Raw genomic sequence first — 23,651 nt, 5'->3', positions numbered from 1 at the left:
CCCAGGAGGGATTCAGTTGACAGTACCACTAAAGAGAAAAGACAAGCCTATTTAATCTATCAGATGGTAGAAAATAAAATGCTTTCAAATAAGCTATCTTGAAAGCAGCACTTAAGCGGAGATGGCAAACTGCCTGGGACAGTGACCTGATGTTTTCAATAAGCAATGACTTCACTCAAGGCAAAATGACAGCCTGATGCTGCAGGGAGAAAACAGACTGCTGGTCTTTCTGATGATTAAAATGGGCCTGCAAGGGACTCTGTATGCTGCTCTTGGATAACTAGAGTAGCTCCTTCTAGACATGCAGTATGACAGGCCCATAAATTTCTATTATAATGACCATCACCTTCAGAATATTGCCAGTACTCTGGAAAGAAAAACTGTTCCTGTGCTCTGGGCCCACTCTTCAATGGGATTCACATATTATTCGGCATCTTTATCCACAGTCCCCCAGGGGTTTGGCCAGTCATCTAAGCTTGGCTTAAACTTGGAGCTTTATTTTATATTTGTTTATGAGAAATGCAAGAGCTTTCAAATAACAGTTTCTCAGATTGTACCATTGGCCCAGTCATCTTTAAAACATCTGGTTTTATGCTTTGCGGGCTGGGCACAGATCTAGCATTGCTTGCTATGCTCCTTCCTCAACAGAGCTCCAACAGATGCCAATGGGAACAGTAAGGATGAGGATGAAAAACCCATCTGCTGCTGCTTGACCAGTGGTAAGCATTGATGTGATATGTTGTACTGTGTTATCATCTCCTGGACAAAGGGTCTCATTTCAGGGACACTGACATTTCTGTCCTTAATTTCCTCTCCTTTGCTACCACCTTCTCTTGTGTTTTGTCTTCTCCTCTGTCTTCTAACTTTTTAATTTGCCACACTTTCAGTTACCCAAGCACTGCTCACTGAAAGCTTATAAGGGAATACTCTTGCACCAGTGAAAACAACAGAGAGCTTAATTTAACCTTGTAGGCCTTTGTGAACAACACGCTAAAAAGAGTCATTTATGCCAATTAAATGCACTTTGAAAAGAACTAACTCATCTCCTACTTACAGTGGTGGCAGGAACAAAGACATTCAGATATAGGCAGTCTTCACTGACAGAGTATGACGGGGCCTCTCCATCTCCCGGCTGCCAACAAGCTGCCCTAGAGACATGGATTGGGAAAATGACAATAAAAAGGCTTGTACTCTCTTTCAACTGCTGCTATTTCCTTATATTTTGATGCATCAAGTTCATAAAATCATTAAACCTGTAGATCTCAAACATGTTTAAAACCATTCCTACCTCTACTTCAGTAACATGTATGTGGGTTTTATAAACCCATACAAATGCAAAACATTTTCATGTCTAGAATCCTTCCCTCAGAAAAATCAGCCTCATTTTAAAAGGATTAGAACTTGAAAGTAAACTCTCAGAAAACTCACACTTTGCATAAACTGCACAAAATTAGCACCAGATGTAAGGGCTGGGGATCCCAGGCCCAGGTCTCCCCTCGCTATTGCCTGCACACCTATGTAATCCACTCTGTTGCTGAAATGTCAGTTATTTGTTTTAATTTGTAATGGTCCTGCCTTGGGAAAATATGGTAAGTTTAAGATTTTCACACATTTTTAAAACCCATTTGCTCTAAGCATCATAGCACACCACTAAACAGTGCCAAGCACTGGTAAAAGTAACCTTTCAATAGGAATTCAGAAGCCAGCCACATACAGAAAATCCTTTTCTGGCCATCTTCTGTATGAGATTCATATGCTCAAGCACTCACACAACAAGAATTAAGTGGATGATTTTTGCAGTTCAGATCAAAGCTATTTTGAAGCCAGTTCCTTCTACTTCACAGCTACATTTATGTCACATAGTGAGTTATGGAAAAGCATGAGAATTTATTAGGGAAGAAGCTAAAAGAGGCTATGGAAAAGACAGTAATATATCAGAGATTTATTTCTAAATTATCTAAATTTTTAATGCCCTTATAAAACTTCACACTGAAGAATTTAATAGAAAACTACAAGGAAAAGGACCAGCTTTAATGCAGTTCTACAAAATCTTTCCACAGGGAAGGTTCCTAGGATGGTGATATCACTCAACAGCTTTCACACTGACGTAGTGAAGCACATCATATCCAACCAAAACTGCTAAAGCCATTTTAGGCAGACAAAATACGAATCCCCAGGTAGGAACCATGCTATTAATCACACAGCTTTCCACAGGACAGCAGGAATCATCACCCATCGTCATCTTCACCTTCCAGGATCTCCTCATGCCAAGACTGACTTCAGGGAAAGGCTGCCACCTACTGAGGCAAGTCCACAGCTCCTCCAGCAGCTGGAGACTCCAATAGCTGGGTGGGGGTTTTGGTCGGTTTTGCTGAGCTTGTTTGGGGTTTTTTTTAAGTCTTTTACCAGGACTAGGCTGATAAATAACTATTTCCCTTCCATCATAATGGCACTGTGCTAATGTGAATTTCTTATATACAAATATAGTGCAACACCAACATAGAGTCCAAAAACATATAGGGTCGTACACAGTGTATGGGAAGCATAGACCCTATATTTTTTTGGACTTGTGTATAGTGTGTGAGTGAGGTCCCCTCAATTCTCTTCAATAAGCTCAAAGAATTGTTTTTTTTAGCCTTAGATGAATACTAGAAGATAATGGCCAAGCTCTTCATTGGCCTAAGAAAGCCCTGAGAATTCACAAGATAGGAGGAGATGAACTGAGGCCCCTAAATTGCTTTGAAACTGTCAGCCAGGCAGCAGGTCCTGAAAGAGACTGCAGAGGCAGATGGCTCTTACCAAAGCCCTAGCAGACACCATGCTGTGGCTGCAGACAGAGGGAGCTGGTGGTGTGTGGGCTAACCTAACATCACCCTACACCTGAGGAAACAAAATCACATCCCACCACATCCTTCCAACAGTCTGATGCTTCATGGATACTGTGGTTATGCTGTAAACACCTCCACAATTCAGGTGCAACCTGAAGGATGAGGCTACCAAAGGCCTGGTGCTCTTTCAGCTCTTTAAGACAGCACCACATCTCTTTTCATTTGGTTCACCATAGGCTTTGATAGAAACTCCTGAAGACAAAGCCTGAGCAATGAAGGGACCAAATAGCTTCCACACAGCTGACAAGTGTCTAAATCCGTAGCCTTAGGTTGTGCTTCTCCTGAAGCAGGTAGTGATCCATGTCAGTCCATCTTCTACCTCCCTTGCAAAATCCACAATTTCCTTAACCATTGTAAGCTTTTGGAGATATCAGCTAGCTCAATTAGTTTGTCAATAACCACATGAGGACCACTCTTGGTGCCAGGAATTGAACAGGATGCATGGCTGGAAGGATATCACAGGGTCTCAGTAGGCCTCAGGTCCACATTAGCTTTCAGGGGAGCTCTTGGGTCACTAAACATCAGATTTCAGCCCTAATTTCTTCAACTCCCTCTATAGAAAGTTCACCGAGTCCTTCCACCAGACTCCTTTTGACTGCTCTGCACCTTCAATCTCCATTCAATCATTTGATTCCTCACATCTGCCTTGAAATAGTGCAGTGCTTTTTATTGATAGGAATGTGATCAGGTACCAGCTCTCCTGCATACATCTGTAGCATGGCTCACTCAGATGGGTTTCATGTGCTCTGTAGTTTGCTCTCTTATTACACGGACCACAGATGCATTGAGAAAGGCTGTATAAAAAACACTTGATTTCCATATCTTGTTTCTTGTTGTTGTTGCATTTCTATATGCTTTGGTTTTTTGTTTGTGATTTTGTTTAAAGAAATTCACTCTCCTAACACATTCCACAGCACAGATATACCGGTAGTGTCACCCAAATGCTTCTTTCTTTAAGAAATACACATCCACACTTTGTCATTTTGGTTCTGCCACACAACAAAATTAAAATTCATATCATAACACTAAATGAAACACAGACAGACACACAAGGACTATGTCCATAGAGTGCCTCCAATCTAAAATCACCAATCAGTGATGTCTGTACAGCGCTGGAGAGCCAAGGCCAGCTAATGGAAAACATTATAAACAGGGACTTAAGAGAAATTTAGCTTAGCTGCTAACATAGCTCCTAGTGCTAGTTTCCTCTTAAGGCATTACCTGAAACACTTAGAATTCCTGAACATCTGCCCAAGCAATTTAGCAAGTATTTGCCTCTTAATAGTTTTGGGACAGAAAATACTATCTGGGTCCTTCAGCCTGACCTAGACATAGGAGATTCTATATGAGGCCCACAGCTTCTGGTTACGTCAGTGTTAAAGTGCCCTTGTTTGGTTAAATATACTACAGATTTATTTCTATAAGTATGATATTTACCTGTATAAGTACTCAGAATGAGCAGGGATCGATAGCAGACAGTCAATGAGGAGTTATGCACAGATTTAAGGCAATGTAGTAGAATCCGCTTATATTCTTGAGGTGCTTGCATGCATTAACATACAGATGGAGTATGTGAAACAAAGCTCCAAACCTGTATTAATCTGTACCCTATTGCTTCTTTTGAAAGACGACATGAATATCATGGTGGTCATCATTCCAGCTACTTTCACACACCTGGATGGACAAGCAGTTCAAAGAGGTTTCTTACCTAGCCACGGTAGCATTCCATGTTTCCACCCAAGCAAATGGCTCTGGAGGACTGAAGCGCCTTGCTGCCAGGGGAGGTGCAGCATATGGGATCCCCAAGAACTGGCTGATACTTTTCCACTCTGAGCCAACATGGATCAGCTGGGATTTACCCATCAGATCTCCATGGGATGGGATGTACACAGATGGGGTTAAATCCGGTTCAGAAATGGGCAGGAATAAATCTGTTGGAGAGAGGAGGAGAAGAGGAAAAAGAATTTGCTTTTTTCAAGTTAGTACCATTTCAGAAATGAAAATTAATCCCATTTCCCTTAATTTTAAAATGTTTGTGATTATTTCACTTCCTTAAATGAAACATAGATAAATTTGTGTTAATTTTTCCCTATAAAATACTTAACGCTATGCTTCACATTAGCTACTAGATATGAACATTTAAACTTTCCAAACCCCTCAAACATTTCTTCCAGATCAGACATTACATTAGAATAACAAATCTGAGCACTTCTACAAGAAGGGAAAGACATTTGCAGGCTTCCCCTTGCCCCAAGCTCTAAAAAGCACAGTGTTAAACCTTTAAACTTTTATAGCAAGTCAGAGAGAGGAAAGATAACCACAACACTCATTGGTTTGGACTCTCAAGAGGAAAGCCTTGTACTTCACAGCCATTTCTAGTACCTGTTTCATCATGTGAGACAGAAGAGCTTCCACAGAAGGTATAACCCATATCCAAACTCTCTGCACTCCTGTGTAGGAATTGCTGATTTTGACAAGGATAAACCCCCTTTTCTCTTACAGAGTTTGAGTTTAAAAGGTTCTCATTAATTTGTCAGTTCTTTGCAAAAATTTCAGTGAACAGGAAATATTTCTTCCTTTATCTTTACTGTTACCTGTTTTATTAGAATTGCTTCTAATAAATGAAATAATCAATATCACACAAAAAGAAAGCAATCTCTTTTAAACTCAAGGGGGAAAAAACCAACAAAACTTATAGTTGCAATTAAGCTCGTAGCCAAACAATAACTTTTTTACCGGTCTACACAACCTCTATTTCTTTCTTAAATCATTTCCCTTCTTCAAAATATTAATTCAACTTGGTTTAGGTTTTTATGTTGTTTGTTTTATTCTGAGATGTTTCTTAAGACTTTCAATAGATGGTGGGTTTTCAACACTCCTTGTATTATTCTCAGAGTTCAAAAGAAAGAACATATAGGATCATTTTCTGCAGATGAAAAAGAAGGAGCTGGACTTTCATTACTGCTTTTTTTGTTTGTTTGTTTGTTTTGACCATTCTGCACTTTCCAATACACCTTTTGCATTTATTATACCTGCTTCAACACTAGATGGTAACACTAAGGTTTCATACATTTTATGGACATTTTCCCATCTCACTTGGCTGTAACTCCATTGAAATGGCAATGGACAGCTGTCTGGGAGATATCCATAGCGGTTTATGTCCAGTGGGAATCTCCTCACTCTTCCATTCACAAGAACTGGGCACAGGCCACCCCAGTTCCTTCCTCCACAGCCTTAACCTGCTCTTACCTTGTCTCCTATAGATATATGTAGCTGGCTCTTTGAGTAAAACCCGGCAGCTGTGTCCTTGAAGACCATGTGTGCATATCTGCATATCAGGGTAAAAAAGGCATCTGACTGCTGAAGGCTGGACTTCCAGTGTAACCACTGTACATGACTGGTTCTTTGAACAAGCTGTGAGGTGAATCATGAAGAAAAAAAGCAGGTAAAAATGTATTCCCAAAGTATTTTGTATGACACTGTTATAAGATGTTTAAATGAAAGGTTTTACAACAGGTCAAGCAACAAGAATATGAAGTAGCTATAAAACAGAATAATGGGACATAAATATTCTCAGATTCCCAGAATACTCTCCAAAACAGCTGAAGGACAAAAGGTTGTATTTGCTTTAAAATGGAGCAACACATCAAGAAAACTGGTTTCACAGGTTTTAGGAAAAGAAAAACATCTGATAAAGTACTGAGGACCTCAGCTGAAGAGAGCCCCAGGGAAATGTTTCAGAATAAGAAAAGTGATACTCTCGCTCATCCCAGTGTATAACACAGAGTAAAATTAGCAATGCATCAAATCATTACTGCATAGAGAGAACAGTGATTAAGAAGAAATTCATCACCAGTTACCACCTAATCATCATCCAGGCCCACACTTCAAGCTGGGAAGCCCCATTTCAGCCAATGTCTCAGGTAATCAGGAAATTCCTGTCGTGCATCCACCCACAGGTGAGGCCTTGGATTCAGCTACAAGAGGGTCCTGATTTGATACCATTAGAAAAATAACTGGCTTTATGCCAGCATTGTTTACTTGTAGCACCCTGCAGTTTCTCATGATCTCACTGTTGTCCATGTCAAGAGCACTGGCCAAGAATGAAGGTCACAGAGCATCTGAACATCTCTGTTTCCCTGCTTCCTTCCAACAAACACAATGAACATACACATATATACTTTACCAAATATACTGTGACAAAAAACATACTTTGTTATGTCTCTCAGTCATGAGAAGAAATCAACTCTCAGGCCTATCCATTATAATGTTAAAGCAAACAAGCACACTAGAGCAAACAAGCACACTAACATGAATCAGGCATATATCTATATATACAGTAAACAAGCACTATAAAGTTAATCACTCAGTTTATACTCGGAGGTGAGTATCCAACACTTCCCCTTTGGAAAGGCTTACAGGAAAAGGGAAAACCAGTTAAGTTACACTGCTCACCTTCATCAGGTGAGGACCATATAATACAAAAACCCACACCATTCAAAGGACTATCTTCTGCAGTAAGTGGGAGCATTTCTTTATTTCTAACATGTGGCACTGGGGATTTGCCAGTCATGCAAAGTGAAAGGACCTTTGCTGCTAGTCAGGCTACTGAATAAAGTAGTTCCCTTTGTTGTTACTAAAATAGGCTGTTGCTACAGCCTAACCCAATCTCTGCTTCATCCCAGCTCTCAGTTAACCTGCACTCATGCACACAGCTACAGGTTACTTTGATGACTGTAGGTGACTTCATTCGTCTCACTTGACGAGCTTTCCTTAACTGTTCTTTAGAAAGCAATGACATTGCACCTCTAATTATTCATTACAATATTCTCCAAGTTACCCAATGCCTAGAGAAGAGATCTCTGTGTCCAAGAGGTGTCAAAATTACACAATCACCCAATAACATTTTATGTCGCTTGTATCTTTCATTAGATAACCCATTTCAGATCCCTTCTTTCAAACCCAGAAACACTGGGGTAGTCTTTAAAAATAAGTAAAATTGGTGTATCTATGTCAGAAGTGGTGGTGGGAAGTTGTTCCTGGTTTTTCAGGCTCACAAGCTCGTATTTTCTTTAAAGCTATAAATTATCATTTCTTACCAGATAGGCAATATTCTCTGGCGGTGGAGAAGTAATTGGATATATCTCTACTAACTTGCACAACTTCAAAGTTTGAGATGGATGAATCCATGAGAACAGAGGACACATTTAAGGGTTGCCATATATCCAAATACTCTGCAAAATGAACCATACAAAATAATATAAATAGAGGAATCAGGAAAAACCTCAGAGAAAATAATACAAAAGCAAAAGCATTGGGGAGTTCCTTTGCATAAACAGGGAATAAATTAATGCAATATTCAAAGGCCTCTGATTGACTAGAGCATTCAGTCCCATTTTCAGATATCACAAGTCCATGGGACCCTCTGATCACCTTTGTGGCCTTCTGTGGACTCATTCCAACAGGTCCACATCCCTCTTAGTGCTGGGGACCCCAGAATTGGATGCAGTACTGCAGGTGTGATCTCATGAGACAGGAGTAAAGGGGCAGGATTACTTCCCTTGTCCTGCTGGTCACACTTCTTTTGCACATCAGGTTTTTTGAGCTTGTGCTCTTGGGAGATAACTTGTGTTTGCAGTTTACATTTCCTTGGGAAGGATTTACCTTGCAGAAGCAAAGCCTTTTAGCATCAACACAGAGTCAGGGCTTTGTCAGTTAACCTTCAATCATCCCATTTATTTGGAATAACATAATTCTGAAATCTGATTTAGATATTGCTATTCCCTGCTTACTTGCTCAAAGAACAATGCAACTAGCCTAGTCTGTGGTCTCTTTTGGGTCTTGCATTCTCATCCACTGGACAAGTATGTCAACATCAGGGCTTCCAAGTTGCAGGGAAGGCATGCCACAGCCCTGATTGTATGAACCTCTGACCTTAGCTCCAGATTTGATGTTGTGTTATGGTCACAGCTGTATTTCTGTGAGGAGGGGAAGGAAGGAAACTCTGGCCGTCTTTGCCAGTCACCCATTTCTCAGAAGACTAAAAGAAACCTTTAATGAAATGAATGGTCACAACTTTTGCATCTGTGTGGTAAATTCAAACAACAGGGCAAGATCTTCTCACCAGGAATAGCAAGGCAACAGCTGGCTCTGCTCTGTCCTCACCCTACAATTACATGGGGAGGGTAACACCAACCTCTTCTTTAGGACTTGCTGGCCACAGCAGGGCCCTTTTGCCTTGAGAATACATTGAACTGTTGAAAGGAGCTAAGGTAATTAAAGGCCTGTCCTTTCCCAAGCCTTCTTTTTTTGACTTCTGTGTGCAAAATTGAGAGCCTGCAGATATTTTTAGCCGTTTGTGTATGAGAAAAAAGGTTTGCTGCATTTTTTTAATTCCACTGCGAGAAGAATAATTCTTGAGGAATGCTAGAGACAGTATGCTTACACATGTACATGCATATATGTGAGCATGTATGCTTGTATACATGTAATACACGTGCGTATATACATGTGTACATATTTCTGTATGTGTACATATATATGAAATAGAATTAATTCTTGATTATGTAGCTTGTCCAGCCTGGAGAATAGAAGGTTCCAGGGACACCTTAGAGCAGCGCCCAGTGCCTAAAGGGGGCCTAAAAGAAAACCGGAGAGGGACGTTTTACAATTTTATGTAGTGATAGCACAAGGGGGAATGGCTTTAAACTGAAAAAGGGTAGATTTAGATTAGACAGTAACATGAAATTATTCACTATGAGGGTGCTGAGACACTGGAATAGGTTGCCCAGAGAAGCTGTGGCTGCCGCATCCCTGGCAGTGTTCAAGGCCAGGTTGGATGGGGCTTTGAGCAACCTGGTCGAGTGGAAGGTGTCCCTGCCCTTAGCAGGTGGGTCTCTTCCAATCCAAACCATTCTATAATTCTATGATCATCAGCACTGTATTCAGGAATCTGAACTAGTAAGGGAGCACTAACCTTGCAATCACAGCTTGACTTTTGCAACAGAGCCAGTGACCCTTAAATTATTTTAGACAAATGCAGTGATTTTAGTCATGTGGAAATTTCATATGACAATGGTTTCTCTATTTTAAAACTGTCTAATATGACCTGTTCCATGACCCATGTTAGAAAATTTCAGCCTCCACATCTAGGGTGACACTTGGTGGCATTTATTTAGAAAGATATTTAAAAGTATAAATCAGCTCTGTAAGTGATGGAGAATTAAAAGTGTTACATCCTCTCCAGAGATCATCTGCCTGCACTACTAGATCCCCAGGTCTTACTTTTCCAGATTATATCGTCAGTTTATGTTTTCAATTATTTGTAATTTCAATTATTTACTATTTCAATTATTATATATATTTTGTTTTGGAAAACATGAAAAAAAATGTATGTTATCAATATGACTTCAACTTTCTTCTACAGGTCAATATTGTCATCTTGCACTGTGTATAGTACTAGTAACTGAGGTCCTACTCGTGGAACAACTAATCTCTCTAGGTTCAGACACAAAGCTTTAAATTATTAGCTGTGATTCTTTCCAAAAAGAGCCTTGTCTGGATTCTACTGTAAGCCAACAAGTCTGGGTGCATCAGTGGTTTTGGAAGATACCTCACCAGACTGACCCTGGTCCTCTAGATTCCCTGACTCATCGAGTGACCTCTGGCAAGTCCCACAGTCCTCATATGCCTCCATTTGCCTGCAGATCAAACATTCAGAGCACTCTTGCTAAACTAAATTCTGCTCTCTCAGAGAAGAAACACAAAACAAATCCGCAAAAACAAAATAAATGAATTAGATTTACAGCTCTAACACTTGAACTCTGCCTCCTGTATCTATTTCCCTGAGATTTACTAGTTTACCACTACTAAAATCTTTTTAAAGTGCTCAAACTAAGCTTCTGAGTGCATAATGCCATTACATGTAATGTGTTCTACATTTGATCCCAAGCTAAACTTCCTCCTTCTATATTAAAAGTTCTGTATTTTATCCCTATATGTGGGACAGACATAAGTTAATAACATTCATTTAAAATACACAGAAGACCCAACGGGCACTCTGTAGCTTATGACAGGCACAGAAGAGTGACCACTCATGATGCAATCATCCATAGATTTTACATTCATACCCAAAACACATTTTACTTGCTTATTCTTCACCCCCAAATCTCACAGAAGTGACTTTTGCAACCTCCCAACACACAGGGGCTGTTTTCCAGGTTGGTTTGGGGTGGGTTTTTTTTATTCTTAGTCCTGGATGAAGCATTCATAAGCTCAGATTTATATACTGAGAGTTCCAGTGTTTTTTCTTTCTGATCTTGTGCCCAGCTGACCCTAGATGCAGATCAATGCAGAAATACTACTGCTTATTTTAATGACAAAGCAAAGCCCTTTTAGCCAGAGCCATCCACAGCACCACTGAGGACATTGCCAGCCACCAGTTAGCTGCAAAAGAGATTTAGCTATTAGATGCTTCCTTCTTCCCTTCTCCTGGAAGCAAATCCAGCAATGCCACAGGTATGCACATCCACTTGGGCAAAGCAGAGCTTTCCATGGCTGACCTAAACTTGCCTCATCTAGAAATTGCTCTTGCAAGGCACAAGGCTACAAACTGGGCACTGCTTTACTGCAAATGCATAGTGCACCTGATGGGCTGGAAGACATTCCTGGTTTATATATAGGTTAAGCTCTGACGTTCCAAACCACGTTTTGGCAAATGCCTTCATTGGATAATTACAGCATTCTGAATCCAGCCAGCCCTGTAACTTTTATTGCAAAATTATAGATGTGCCATACAGACATCCTCTCTATTCCAGATGTTCTTGCTTGGGTAGGCAAGGTTTAAGTCTGGATTTGCAAAAGGCCTCTCTCTTGTTCCCACTTAAGTGAGATTATAAAACCAGAATAGATTTCCTGGGGACACCAAGTTCAGCCTCCCACTTTCACAATGACTTTATAAACCCCTTTTCATAAAGTCAAGAAAAGTTTCATCACTGACTTCAGTGGAAGCAACAAGGGGTCAGTTCTGAGTTTGCTGGAAATTTTGGCATTTGGTATAAGGACACAGAGGTACAGAAATGCAGTAAAATAAATTAAACTTCAAAAGGAAACTCATGAACTTGAGGAGGGACTTAAATCAGATGAGGCTAAGATGAGGCTAAGGAGGTACGTAAATCAGATCTAGGGTTCAGTGTGCCTACTTTACGTTTGAAAGACAAATTCTGATCTTAATTCTGAAATTTGTATTTATTTATAAACAAATACAAAATAGCCATATTAGATAGCCTAACAAATAGCCATATTTATTAGCCCTGACTCAAGTCAAAAACATGCTTACAGACTGAACTCAGTGCTTTATATTCCTAGAGTTCAGATGACTTTTTTCCAATGAAGACTGTCTGTATACCAACAGCTTCTAAAACAAGAAAATCATCAACTCAGAGTGGACCTTCAGAAAACATACTCTAAAATAGTCGCTTCTCATTTTTGTCCATCCACTGAGATTTGAACAATTCAAAATGAGTAATTTTCTTAAAACTACTGCATAATACCTATAATCACACCCCAAACATGCCAAAACAGCAAATGTGTTATTTATGCCTTTTAGCATTGAGCAATCTATGCCTATGTTAAATGCAAACTTTCTGCCTCCTTGAGTAGTGTCAATTATAGCAAATGATAGAGTAATAGAATACTAAAAACATACCAGATATTTATCCAGGTGTAAAATAAGCTGTTTTCAAAAGGCTAAAATCCTCATGTTTGCAAATAGAATAAAAATCAAAATAAAAACTAAAGATAGAGAAATTCTGCACCAAAGCTCCAATATGCTGTACAGGGTCATGGTAGATCAGTTCCTGAGGGTGGATAAAGGAAGGCTGCCTCTGTTTCACACCAAAGATCTCTATGACTTATCCTCAGCATTCTGGGGAAACAGGAAGACAAATTATACTCCTAATCAACTAAGTCAGCAAACCAGTACCTGTACTGTTGAGAATGGAAATACCCCATGTCTGAGATAGTCAGATGGGAAATTTATTCCCACATCGGAAAATCCCACAGCCACTGCTCAGCACCACATTGAGGGAATGGCTATAAATCATTGGGGGATCACAGGAGGCAGAAACAAGAAGGGCCTAACAGATCATTACATACATACACCTCAGTGATTTCACAGTTAATTACTTGATTTGAATGGAATGGGAATGGAGCCTATAAGATACATATGATATAACTAACAGATGGGAGATTTAGATTAGATATTAGGAAGTTTTTCCCTGTGAGGGTGCTGGGGCACTGGCACAGGGTTCCCAAAAAGCTGTGGCTGACCCATCCCTGGCAGTGTTCAAGGCCAGGTTGGTCCCATAGGTTTGTAAGTCCAGCTTGTTACCTAATTTGATCTTCCTCCACCAAGGGTGTTTTCCTTGCTACAGTCTTCCCCTCTCATCTCAAAGGTCTGAAGGCTGGACTTGAGGTAAAGACTGAGGTGAAAAAGGCACCTCAGTCTTTTCCATATCCTTTGCCATCAGTCTCCTGCCCTGTTCAGCAGCAGACCCACAAGTTCTCTACCCTTGCATCAAAAGGAGCGTGACCAGCAGGGCGAACGAGGTGATCCTGCTCCTTTACTCTGCTCTCACGAGACTTCACTTGGAGTATTGTGTGCAGTTCTGGTGTCCTCAAAATAAAAAGGACATGGAACTGTTGGAACAAGTCCAGAGGAGGCCACGAGGATGATCAGGGGACTGGAGCACCTCCCATATGAAGATAGGCTGAGAAAGTTGGGGCTGTTCAGCCTGGAGAAGAGAAAGCTGCGTGGAGACCTCATAGCAGCCTTCCAGTATCTGAAGGGGCCCTATAGGGATGCTGGGGATGGACTCTTCATTAGGGACTGCAGTGATAGGACAAGGGGTAATGGGTTCAAACTTAAACAGGGGAAGTTTAGATTGGATTTGAGGAGGAAATTCTCTCCTGTTAGGGTGGTGAGGCACTGTAATAGGTTGCCCAAGGAGGCTGTGAATGCTCCATCCCTGGCAGTGTTCAAGGTCAGGTTGGATGAGGCCTTGGGTGATATGGTTTAATGCAAGGTGTCCCTGCCCATGGCATGGGGGTTGGAACTTGATGATCTTAAGGTCCTTTCCAACCCTAACTATTCTATGATTCTATGATTCTACCCTTCCTTTTGCTGCCCAAGTATGCATAAAAATCCTTCTCGTTGAGGCTTTTTCTACTGTTCTATGGTCCTACATGCCTCTACCCTCTCTATTTAAAAAAAAAAAAAATGAGTAAAATCTTCAAGATTGAAACTGAATCTGCTAATCTGAGTTTCTTTACAAGGTGTCTGGGCTGGAAACAACACAGACTTGGTATGGAGTCAACAGCCTGACTGCAAAAGGAAGGAAGCACAGTGCTGGACACTGAGTATTGCAAAACGGTTAACTAGAAAACGAGGCAGTCAAATGCCTTAACTGCCTTTTGAAATACAGGCCACGATTGTGTCTCAGTAAACTATGACTAACTGGACATGAGATGAACTTCACTAGATCAGAGACTTCTGGCAAAGCGTTCAAAGTTAAGTATCTTCTGATCTTTTGATATATATTTTTTACATGTGTGTATATACATATATGCTCACATGCACACACACACATATATACACACATGACAGTGCCCATTAAATAATAACATTTTCTTACACTCACCATCTGGTTATCACATAGGAGTCACAGTAATTCTTTTCCCCATGTAAAAGCAACACCACAACATAAGCAATTCAGCCACTGCTAGCTTTTCTATGATGCCCAAATCTCAAACAATTAATCTTCTATGGCACGTATTAATATAACATATTTAATCAAAAAGAGTTTGGAAACAGTGTTTTTGGAAATTTTCTCAAATGTCTGACATGACACAAACAGCAACTGACCTAAATAACCAGGCTGGTATTGGTACTATCACAGTGAGGCAGAACATAAGAAGGGCAGATGGTGCCCAGTTGCATTTTGAATGTGCTGCTGCACACACTGGTGTGAGGGACCCAAAGACCATAGGGCACTAGTGTTAATTTGACTTCCAGTCTAGCCATGCAATTTCTGACTCAGTGACTTCCCCTTCTTAGGTTGGATATGAGGAGGAAATTCTTTCCTGTTAGGGTGGTGGGGCACTGCAATAGGTTGCCCAGGGAGGTCGCAAATGCTCCATCCCTGGCAGTGTTCAAGGCCAGGCTGGACAGAGCCTTGTGTGGCATGTTTTAGTGTGAGGTGTCCCTGCCCATGGCAGGGGGGTTGGAACTGAATGATCTTAAGGTACTTTCCAACCCTAACTATTCTATGATTCTATGATTGCCGTCCTTAGAAGAACCACTCTAATCCAGATCCCTGCCCCTTCATGGGAGGTTCTGCCTTCTTGGGTGGTTAACCAGACCTTTGTAAACCACAGACATCCCTCATTGCTCTGTGTTCCGAAAGATGACCTGGAAATGGGTGTGGTAGATCTAAATTGTTACTAAGGGTAAGATAAGATAACCTCACTTGCTGTAGCTCTGTTATGGGAAGTCTTTAGAGAGAAAACAAATGACAGATAGAAAGGCCTAATTTCCTTAAGTGCTGCTTAGATCACTGTTTTCCTAGATTTAAGAATTTCACTAGATTTAAAAAAAAATATATAAAAATTACAAAATTACTACTTCACACTGGGAAGCTTCACACTGTGAAGAAGAAAGCCTCACACTGGGAGGAAGAAAGCTTTAGTAAAGTGGTTTTCGACGTCCCATAGGAAAAGCAGTGCAAAGGAGCTGAACTGCCCAACCTCCACATACCCCACTGTCTCCTGAAAGCATTTCACACAAATATTATTTCTGCTTATCTATAAAGATAGGAGTTTTATTACATTAAAATGGTCATTTAAAAAAGCACAAATTCTACTAATAAATACAAGTGGTCTGAAAATGATCATGACTGGTGTTCATAGATATGATGATAAAGCAATTATCATAAAGTCTGAACTCGATATTGAAAATTCATTGCAAATATTAACCATCTCCTGCAAACTCAGCTGCATATAGAATCATAGAATAGTCAGGGTTAGAAAGGACCTTAAGGTCATGGTTTAAGGAAAGACAGACACAAAACGATTAAAAACTGTTTAGATCAGTAGGAAAACCAAGAAGTGGACGACACTTCTCAATTTCAGTCTAGCCTTAGGGTTAAACTGAGTTATCTAATGACTAGTCAAGCTGCTTCCTTAACGATACCCACAGCACTGAGCGGTTATGCTGTGTATTTCTGGATCTCATCAGGGAAGCCTGAGTCTATTGACAATTTGCATATATTTTTTAGTGGGCAACAGACACAAAGACAGCACTTCAGTTTCATTTATTAAGAGGGTCCACCCACTTATAAAATAATGCATGTGTGCACCGCAAGGTTTACTTCCTGCAAGACTGAAATAATCTTTCTTCCCAAAACAAAGACAGTGTCATAGCAAGTTACAGCATCTCTTCAAAAGTGAGACCGAACACACACCCAAAATACTGCATTTCTTGTCATCCAGTTCTGAATAATCTTTGGGATGCTATTTCCATCCTTGCAGGAAATCACAAACAAGGAGTAAAGGCAGTATAGTTTACCATTCTTCTCTCTCACCACTAATAAAGCAGTATAAACCTGCACTAATTTCTGGAGGAATTGTCCCTTTCATCTTCTTTTTTTTGGGGAAAACTAGATTTTCTAAATTTGACTTTTCGACTCTGTTGCAATTGCTTTTATCTATTGAAACTAATATCTAACTAATATTATCTAATGACAACTCATTGTCACTCCTTGCATTCAGTATTGTTGACAGAAACTGCAAGCACCAGATGCTACAAGAAGGCACTAGAAACCCCACAACTGCGGACAATAACACAATAAACAGCTTTTCAGGGGCCTACCCTTGCCAGAGCTTATCTTCATTGGCCACTGAAATAAAATATGAAGTTTTATCCACTGAAAGTTATGTGACATCCACACTTACAAATGATTCATTTAATCATCAATCCTACCAAATATTTTGCCTCAGTGACCTCTTGTGGCAGTGAGTTGGAGAGATATTATGCCACCATCGTGGATGACAATTCTTCCATTTAAATGATACAAAACTAATAAAAATGAGTAAACACCTGAATGAGTAAGCTCACATGAAGAGAAACACTTCATTATAGTGTGATCTTTTAAAAGCACACAAAATAAATGATGTTTCCTTCTTTTTTTTGGCTTAACACATGAATACACTTACCATTTTCTGGCCTGAGAGGTGAGCTAACAGGCGGACAGAGGTTAGGCATGGTGTTCTTCAGGTCAGCTAAAAGCAGAAAAACCCAAAACACTTATAAACAGTTACAGTTGAAGGTTTAAAATGTAATCAACACCTCAGTATTTCCAGCATTATTGCTGGGATCTGAATGTTGCATCTTCTCACCACATATACCAAAAGTAAGGCTGCTGGGCTGTTTTGCTATCTAGAGCTTTTGAGCTCATACTTCACATCACACTTCCCTACATTTCTCAATTTAGAAACTTTCCTACACTCTCCAAAAATGCAGTTATTTAGGAGCAACTCATTTCAGTAGTTTTGTGGGGTTTTTTCCATGCCCCTCTCTGTATTTGGTTGTCTGCATCACAAGAGATGTGAGATTTTCCAAGCTTCCTGATTAGCAAATCGGAATTTCTCAAAACAAGAATTAAGAACAAGTCGGTTTCCAGCAGGAAACTTTCTAAATGAGAATTCTGATAATCATTCATATTTTCCACACAGAAAACTTCTCATTTGCTAATATTCCCCTTAAATATTTTAAAATTTTAAATATTTAAATCATTTTAAATAACAAACAAGAAGTTTCCCCTGTGCATTGATATTTTGTAAAATGCTTTGGCTAATCAAATCAGCTATAAATTCTCTACTAAGACAAAACACATTATGATCTCTACAGATTGAATGCTGTAGGGATTGTAAAGCTAAAGACAGATTGGATTTCCTGTTTGCTTCTTCCACTTTGCATTGCTCCTGCATGTAACCAAGGGACATTTATAAAGATAAAAAAAAGATCTTTTACCATTCACATTGTCAGGAATGAAGAACTGTGACTATCCAGAACTTTCTTTAAAATGCTACCATATATTCCTCATTGACTGAGCTGCAACCATGACTACACATAAGAAGTCAAATTGCTTATGAGTGGAAACGAGCAGGCAAACAGCTCACAAGTGGAGGCACAAGTATCTTCTTACAACAGGACTGTGGACTAAAACCAGCTACTCTGTTTCATGCTAATGCCTCACTACAGTAAATTCCTCCTTCAGATTTAACCCATTTTCCCTTTAAGGCTCAGAGGATTTTTGTTACTCTTGCTGGTTCCCAGACACCCAACACACCAGTACAACCGATACAAACTTTGTCTACAAATATCTCCATTTGCATAAACATCTGTGCCTTGCTCTGTGTTATAGTGGAAACACATCTGCAGTTCCTCACTAGATAAGTAAATGTCACCGACTTTCCTAACACTTCACTCTTTGCATACACCCCAGGTTCCTCTTCATCACCACTCTGCCCATGAAGCGAGCAACTTCCTTTATTTTTAGCTGGCTCTTTACCAATGAGAGGAAAAATAAATCCAAGAAGTGGAAGTGTATGTACACCTCCCATCTCCTCTTCAGCTTTCTACCATTCTTCATTCTTACCCCTGTTGCCTCTCAGGTCCCTCTTGCCCACCAGGCTCCTGATGTTGCCTACGTTATCAGGGCTGTAGTTCCCTTCCTCTCAGTGCTAGAACCTCAGCCCATCCTTCTTGCATGGTGCCTCCCAACTGCATGGTGTCTCTACTCTGTAACAAGGGTTTCCCCACTAAATGAGTAAATGGATGGGCTGATGAGCAGAGTACCAGTACAGGACTTGAAAAGCTCCAGGTTGAGTTCATATTTCAGCCACTCTAAATCCCATAGCAAACAAAACCTTCTGAAGTTATGCATACACACACACTATTAAACTGTAAGCCACGCAGTGAAAAACAAAGAATGACACCCTGACCAGGACTGTGCAGTGGGACAAAATATATTAGGGTCCCAACATTGGGCAGAAGTCTCCCTTACAAGCCAAGAAATGAAATTATACCTCTATTCCTTTTCTTTTAAAATAGAGATTAAATTGCAGCTTTCTCTCACTTGCACATACTTGCTGCCTTGTCTATTTGTGATTCTTGAATACAGGTCCTCCAGCTGAAAGCTGGAGCTTCTATACATTAAAGCTAATAAGCTTCAATGTACAGAAACCAGTCAAAAAAGGCCCTGATTCACTTACCAGGCTTTTGATACCAGCCAAACGGGTGTATTCTGACTTCAGCATTTGGTGAACTACAATTTGAAACTTGCCAAGCACTTCTTGTCTCCTCAGCACACGTCTGGATTCCTACGCTGTTCAGAGTCAGGCACATTATCTTTCCACCTGCCAGGGAAATAAATGGTTATAAAAATGATGAGGAAAATTTTCCTGTTCTAGATAGTGTTTTGAGGAAAATGAATACAGCACTGTTAAAAGGAACCCCATTGACTTGGAAATCAAAACAAGGAAATACCTGTTGCAAATAGCATTGCTGTTGCAAATAGTGTTGAAAAATCACAGTGAATTCAATGTGAAAGAAGGTGGGCGTCAACATTATAATCTATTACGATCACTAAGCATCTCCACAAAGCAAAGATTAGAAACTATTGTTTGAGCAAGCAGACCTTTCTGGCTATGGCAATCCTGGAAATTAAAAATCTGCATGTATGTTGGAACACAGCCCCTACTTACACCAAGATAGAAATTCTGCCTTTCAAGGATCTAGTGTAAATCTTCCTGTACCTGAAAAAATGGAGGGTTCGAAGCACATTTCATTGAAGATTTATACTAGCTCATGTCAAAATCATCACTGAAAGTTCCCTTGGCTATGTGAATGCCAGGCCTTGATGTCCGAAATGCCACAGATTAAACATATTAATCAAATAAACTAAGAGGTGTCAGTTTTGCATGCTTCGTGCTTGAAGATGCTTAATTTATTTTAGGACTATTTAAAGAAACTTACAGTATATTCAGTTAAGACTTCAAATTTCACACTATTCTATGGACATATGAAAACTCAACTATTCTTGATTTGGGCAGTAATTCCAATCTAAACTGCACTGGATTAATTTTCCAAGCTACTCAATTTTGACTAAGTGAAAATAATGTCTGCTCAATAAAAAAAGGGAATTAAAAATATGTATTTCATAAAGTGTTCCAAATTCCCAAAGGAACTGTAAAATCAGCACATCCTAATAGCCTCAGAGAGAGTTGTGAGATGTGTCCCTGCCCATGGCAGGGGGGTTGGAACTGCATGGTGTTAAGGTCCTTTCCAACCCAAACCATTCTATTGTTCTATGATTGATTCTATGATTAGCACTTGACATTTCCAAAACCAAAGTTAGTTATTTTAGTGGTCTAAATCTAAATTTGGAATAAAACATTAAAAACTATTTCATTGACTTTGGCCTAGGTAGCATCCAATTTTAAACACCTGCTAAAGTCTTTCTTTTAAAAATTTCACTTCCTTTACAGCAAGTGGAGCAAAAGAAAATTACCTCCAGAACAGGATTCAGTCAACCAAAGCTCTTAATGACCCCGTAGTTGTGTCTATACATCTCTCTGCTGACTACAGAGGGAGCATAGGGTGACAACATCCTGTAAATTAGCCATCCCAGGTGAGTAAATATGTTTGTTTGACTTTCTAATAGCTTTCAAGTCACACATACTTTAGAAGTTCAGATTTCCTCAGACTGATCAAAATCCTACTTGGGATGTCTTAAGTAGCTAAAATACTAAGGAAGAGACAGGAAACCTTTATCCACAACCAATTTCCTTCAATAAAGACTAAAATCTGGGAGCAGAGAAGTTCAGACATCCAAGAAATCCAAAAGGCTAAGCTGCTCCAAAGTATCCATGGACATTATGTGCTTAACACGCATTTAATTTCAGCAATATTTAGGTTTCTAAATTACTTATGCTTTAAAAAATCAAACATTTAAAAAATCACAAGAAAAAAAAGTCAACATTTTGGAAGAAAGGTTGATAAATGAGAAGTAACTGTTCCGAAGTTTTATCAGTTGGAATTCCATGCTGTTGAAACTGCAGCCTCAATGACTCATTACCATGAACTTTCCTCAATAATTTCTGAGATGTGGAGCATGTCATTGGACTGAACTAGAAATGGTTATGGTTACTCAAAAATGTGCTAAAGAGAGTTGCATAAGATCTGGAAAGGCTTTTAAAGTGTCCTTCACAGCAAAAGAACAGTGAAGTTGGGAACAATAAAGAGACACTAAAATGATTTTAAGAAATTAAAATAGTGAAAAAATACCTGATAGCTGGGAGTCATTAAAAAAGCCAAATCCTGTGCAACAGGGGTCAGCATCACACCAACGCTCACAATCAAAGAAGCTGGGAAAGAATAAACATCATTTCTCTCAGTACCATTAATAATCTGTCTCTGTTATGGAGAAGCGAAGACTGGATACTGCATAGGGAAGAGACACTGAGAACCTGCAGAGATGCCTTTCAGGCTAAGACTGTTCACAGCTCTTATATGTTCCATACTGCATAGACACTTTCACACATTTTCCATTTGCAGATGAAGTTATATTTGACTCCTGTCAAACATATGGTTGACATCTGTCAGACAACATCTAATAATATAGTATATTATTTTGATATCTGCCCTAAAAATATCAATATTAACTATTAAAATTGGTGCATTATTGCCAAGAGACTTAATTGACCAGCAATTTAATAGCAGGATAAGTAATAATTCACATATATATAAAAACTAATTATATACATTATTATTTATAACTTCTTGGATCAACATGTCTGATGCCCTTCATCTGCTTTACAGGGCCTTGGTATTCCAGGTGTAGTTAAAACTTCCAGTAAAAACCGTGTCATCCTACCCATCTGAAACAGCTTTTCTGCTCATGTCAGTCATGTTCCTCACTGAGATACCCATTGCTTTCCGGAATGGTATGCGCGTGTAGAAGCTCTTCACAGAACTTTTTAGAGTGACTGGAAGGAAAAAGAAAATTGGGAAAATCAGCTTAATCTTGTAATTTCCATATACTGGTCAAGTAATAACATGGTTAAGGGTAAAGTTTATGTTTCTATGCTACAATGGTCTTGATTGATTAAAGGATAATTTTACGTTATCACAGTAATGTGATAGTCAACCTGCGTTGCACTTTGGGATCCCTGAAAAGGCATAATTTAATAATGTAGTTCAATGGACCTTTACAAAGTATATGTTCTTGTACAGTGGTAACAGTCTTGTTTGTTCAGCTTCCTCACACAAGCCCTACGAGAAAAATCATTGAACTTCCCAGGCATTCAAAGAGCAGAGGTTAAAATCCACATGTCCATAACCCTGGATTCAGTAAAATAATTAACAAAATTACAATCAAGGACTCTTAATTTTTGCATTGCTTATCTACTGCTTAATGGTAGAAAATGGGATTTGTGACATCCAAGTGACATTCCCACTTCAGCCACATTATAAGATCTAAGACCTGGTATACAGATTTTCTGAGCTACCCTTGGCCTCTCTGAATTGGGAATACCTGAGTTGGAGAGTAGAAGTGAACTGAAAATGAAAATCCATGTGCAGAACAGCCTGACCTCCCCTTCCACCATCACGCCCCAGGACTCATTCATACAGACATACTTTTTATCTGAGAATCAAGAGCCAAAACACTAGCTTGCATTGCCAGGGTTAGAGCACACGTTATACATCCAAATCCCCAAACTTGCCTATTTTACGATACAATGTCTGTGGTTGCCAGGGTAGCACGGTTCGACAGTTTTCTGGTGTTTCATCAATGCTATCATCACAAATCTGTGCCTCTGGATAGAGGGTACACACAGTGTATGTGTCTGCAGCGTTTTGAAGATCTGCCATTCGACAAAACTCATCCTCTTGTGCACACCCTAGGAAGCAAAGTCACAAAGAGTTGCAAACAGCTCTTCACCCCTCTATACCTCTTCATGTCTTCAGTGCACTTAAAGCTGCCCATCAGCAAACAACTAAGAATTTCAATATTATCCTATTACAGTGTAAGGGAAACAGGGACAGATTCTGTTTCTGGTGACACTGAGGAATTGCCTGTGGAGCACAGAAAAAGAGCTACACCACAGCTGTTTGGAAAGATACACTCCCCAGTTGTGACAAGCATTACATTAGTGCATTGGTGTCACTAACTCTGTGATCCATAAAGATCTCTCTCATTTTCTTTTCAGTAAATCTGACATATGAACTGTTTAATCATAAAAGAACTCTGCATCAACCATGTGTCTTACTTTAAAGAATAAAAAGGACAATAAAGTCTACAATATCTTAGGAAGGTTTTTCAAAAGATGTTTCTGAAGTGTTCATACATCACACAGAAACATAAATAACTTTTACAATCAGTTGTTCAAGCCATTTGCCTGTAGCAATTTGCATTGAAGTTTGTCCCAGGGTAATACTGCACCTTCAGGAAAGAAACAAAGCCATAAAACCCATTTCTCAATTACTCTGGCAATTGCTTCTGTAAATATATGTCAGTTCTTAATTTTAAACAGGCATAGCTCTACTGATGTCTTACAGCGATGCCAGTGCACTGTTTAGTACGCTCGGTTCTGCCTTTCTGGTAGCCAGAGCTAGAAATTCTTCTCCGTTTATCAAATCAA

At 39.6% G+C, this 23,651-nt stretch overlaps 2 protein-coding genes across 3 annotated transcripts in view; one reads left to right on the top strand and one right to left on the bottom strand.

Moving 5' to 3' along the window:
* Positions 1 to 23,651, bottom strand: part of TG (thyroglobulin) — a 213,087-nt gene that overhangs the window by 71,814 nt on the left and 117,622 nt on the right. For both annotated transcript variants that reach the window (XM_061374135.1, XM_061374136.1), the window contains 9 exons: positions 22,734 to 22,910; positions 21,884 to 21,995; positions 21,295 to 21,374; positions 19,221 to 19,364; positions 17,160 to 17,225; positions 7,988 to 8,122; positions 6,138 to 6,302; positions 4,597 to 4,819; positions 1,055 to 1,148 (listed from right to left, as the gene is read on the bottom strand). In XM_061374135.1, the coding sequence (XP_061230119.1) occupies positions 1,055 to 1,148; positions 4,597 to 4,819; positions 6,138 to 6,302; positions 7,988 to 8,122; positions 17,160 to 17,225; positions 19,221 to 19,364; positions 21,295 to 21,374; positions 21,884 to 21,995; positions 22,734 to 22,910 (1,196 nt within the window). The remainder of the gene's footprint in view (positions 1 to 1,054; positions 1,149 to 4,596; positions 4,820 to 6,137; positions 6,303 to 7,987; positions 8,123 to 17,159; positions 17,226 to 19,220; positions 19,365 to 21,294; positions 21,375 to 21,883; positions 21,996 to 22,733; positions 22,911 to 23,651) is intronic.
* ZFAT (zinc finger and AT-hook domain containing) overlaps positions 1 to 23,651 on the top strand; it is a 983,920-nt gene that overhangs the window by 847,431 nt on the left and 112,838 nt on the right. The window lies entirely within an intron of this gene.

The sequence above is a fragment of the Neopsephotus bourkii genome, unplaced genomic scaffold (genome assembly GCF_033783945.1).
Source record: "Neopsephotus bourkii isolate Nb327-2 ecotype Australia unplaced genomic scaffold, CSIRO-AGI_Nbou_v1 NB_1637, whole genome shotgun sequence".
Classification (NCBI taxonomy): Eukaryota; Metazoa; Chordata; class Aves; order Psittaciformes; family Psittacidae; genus Neopsephotus; species Neopsephotus bourkii.
This window is presented reverse-complemented; position numbering and strand designations above follow the sequence as displayed.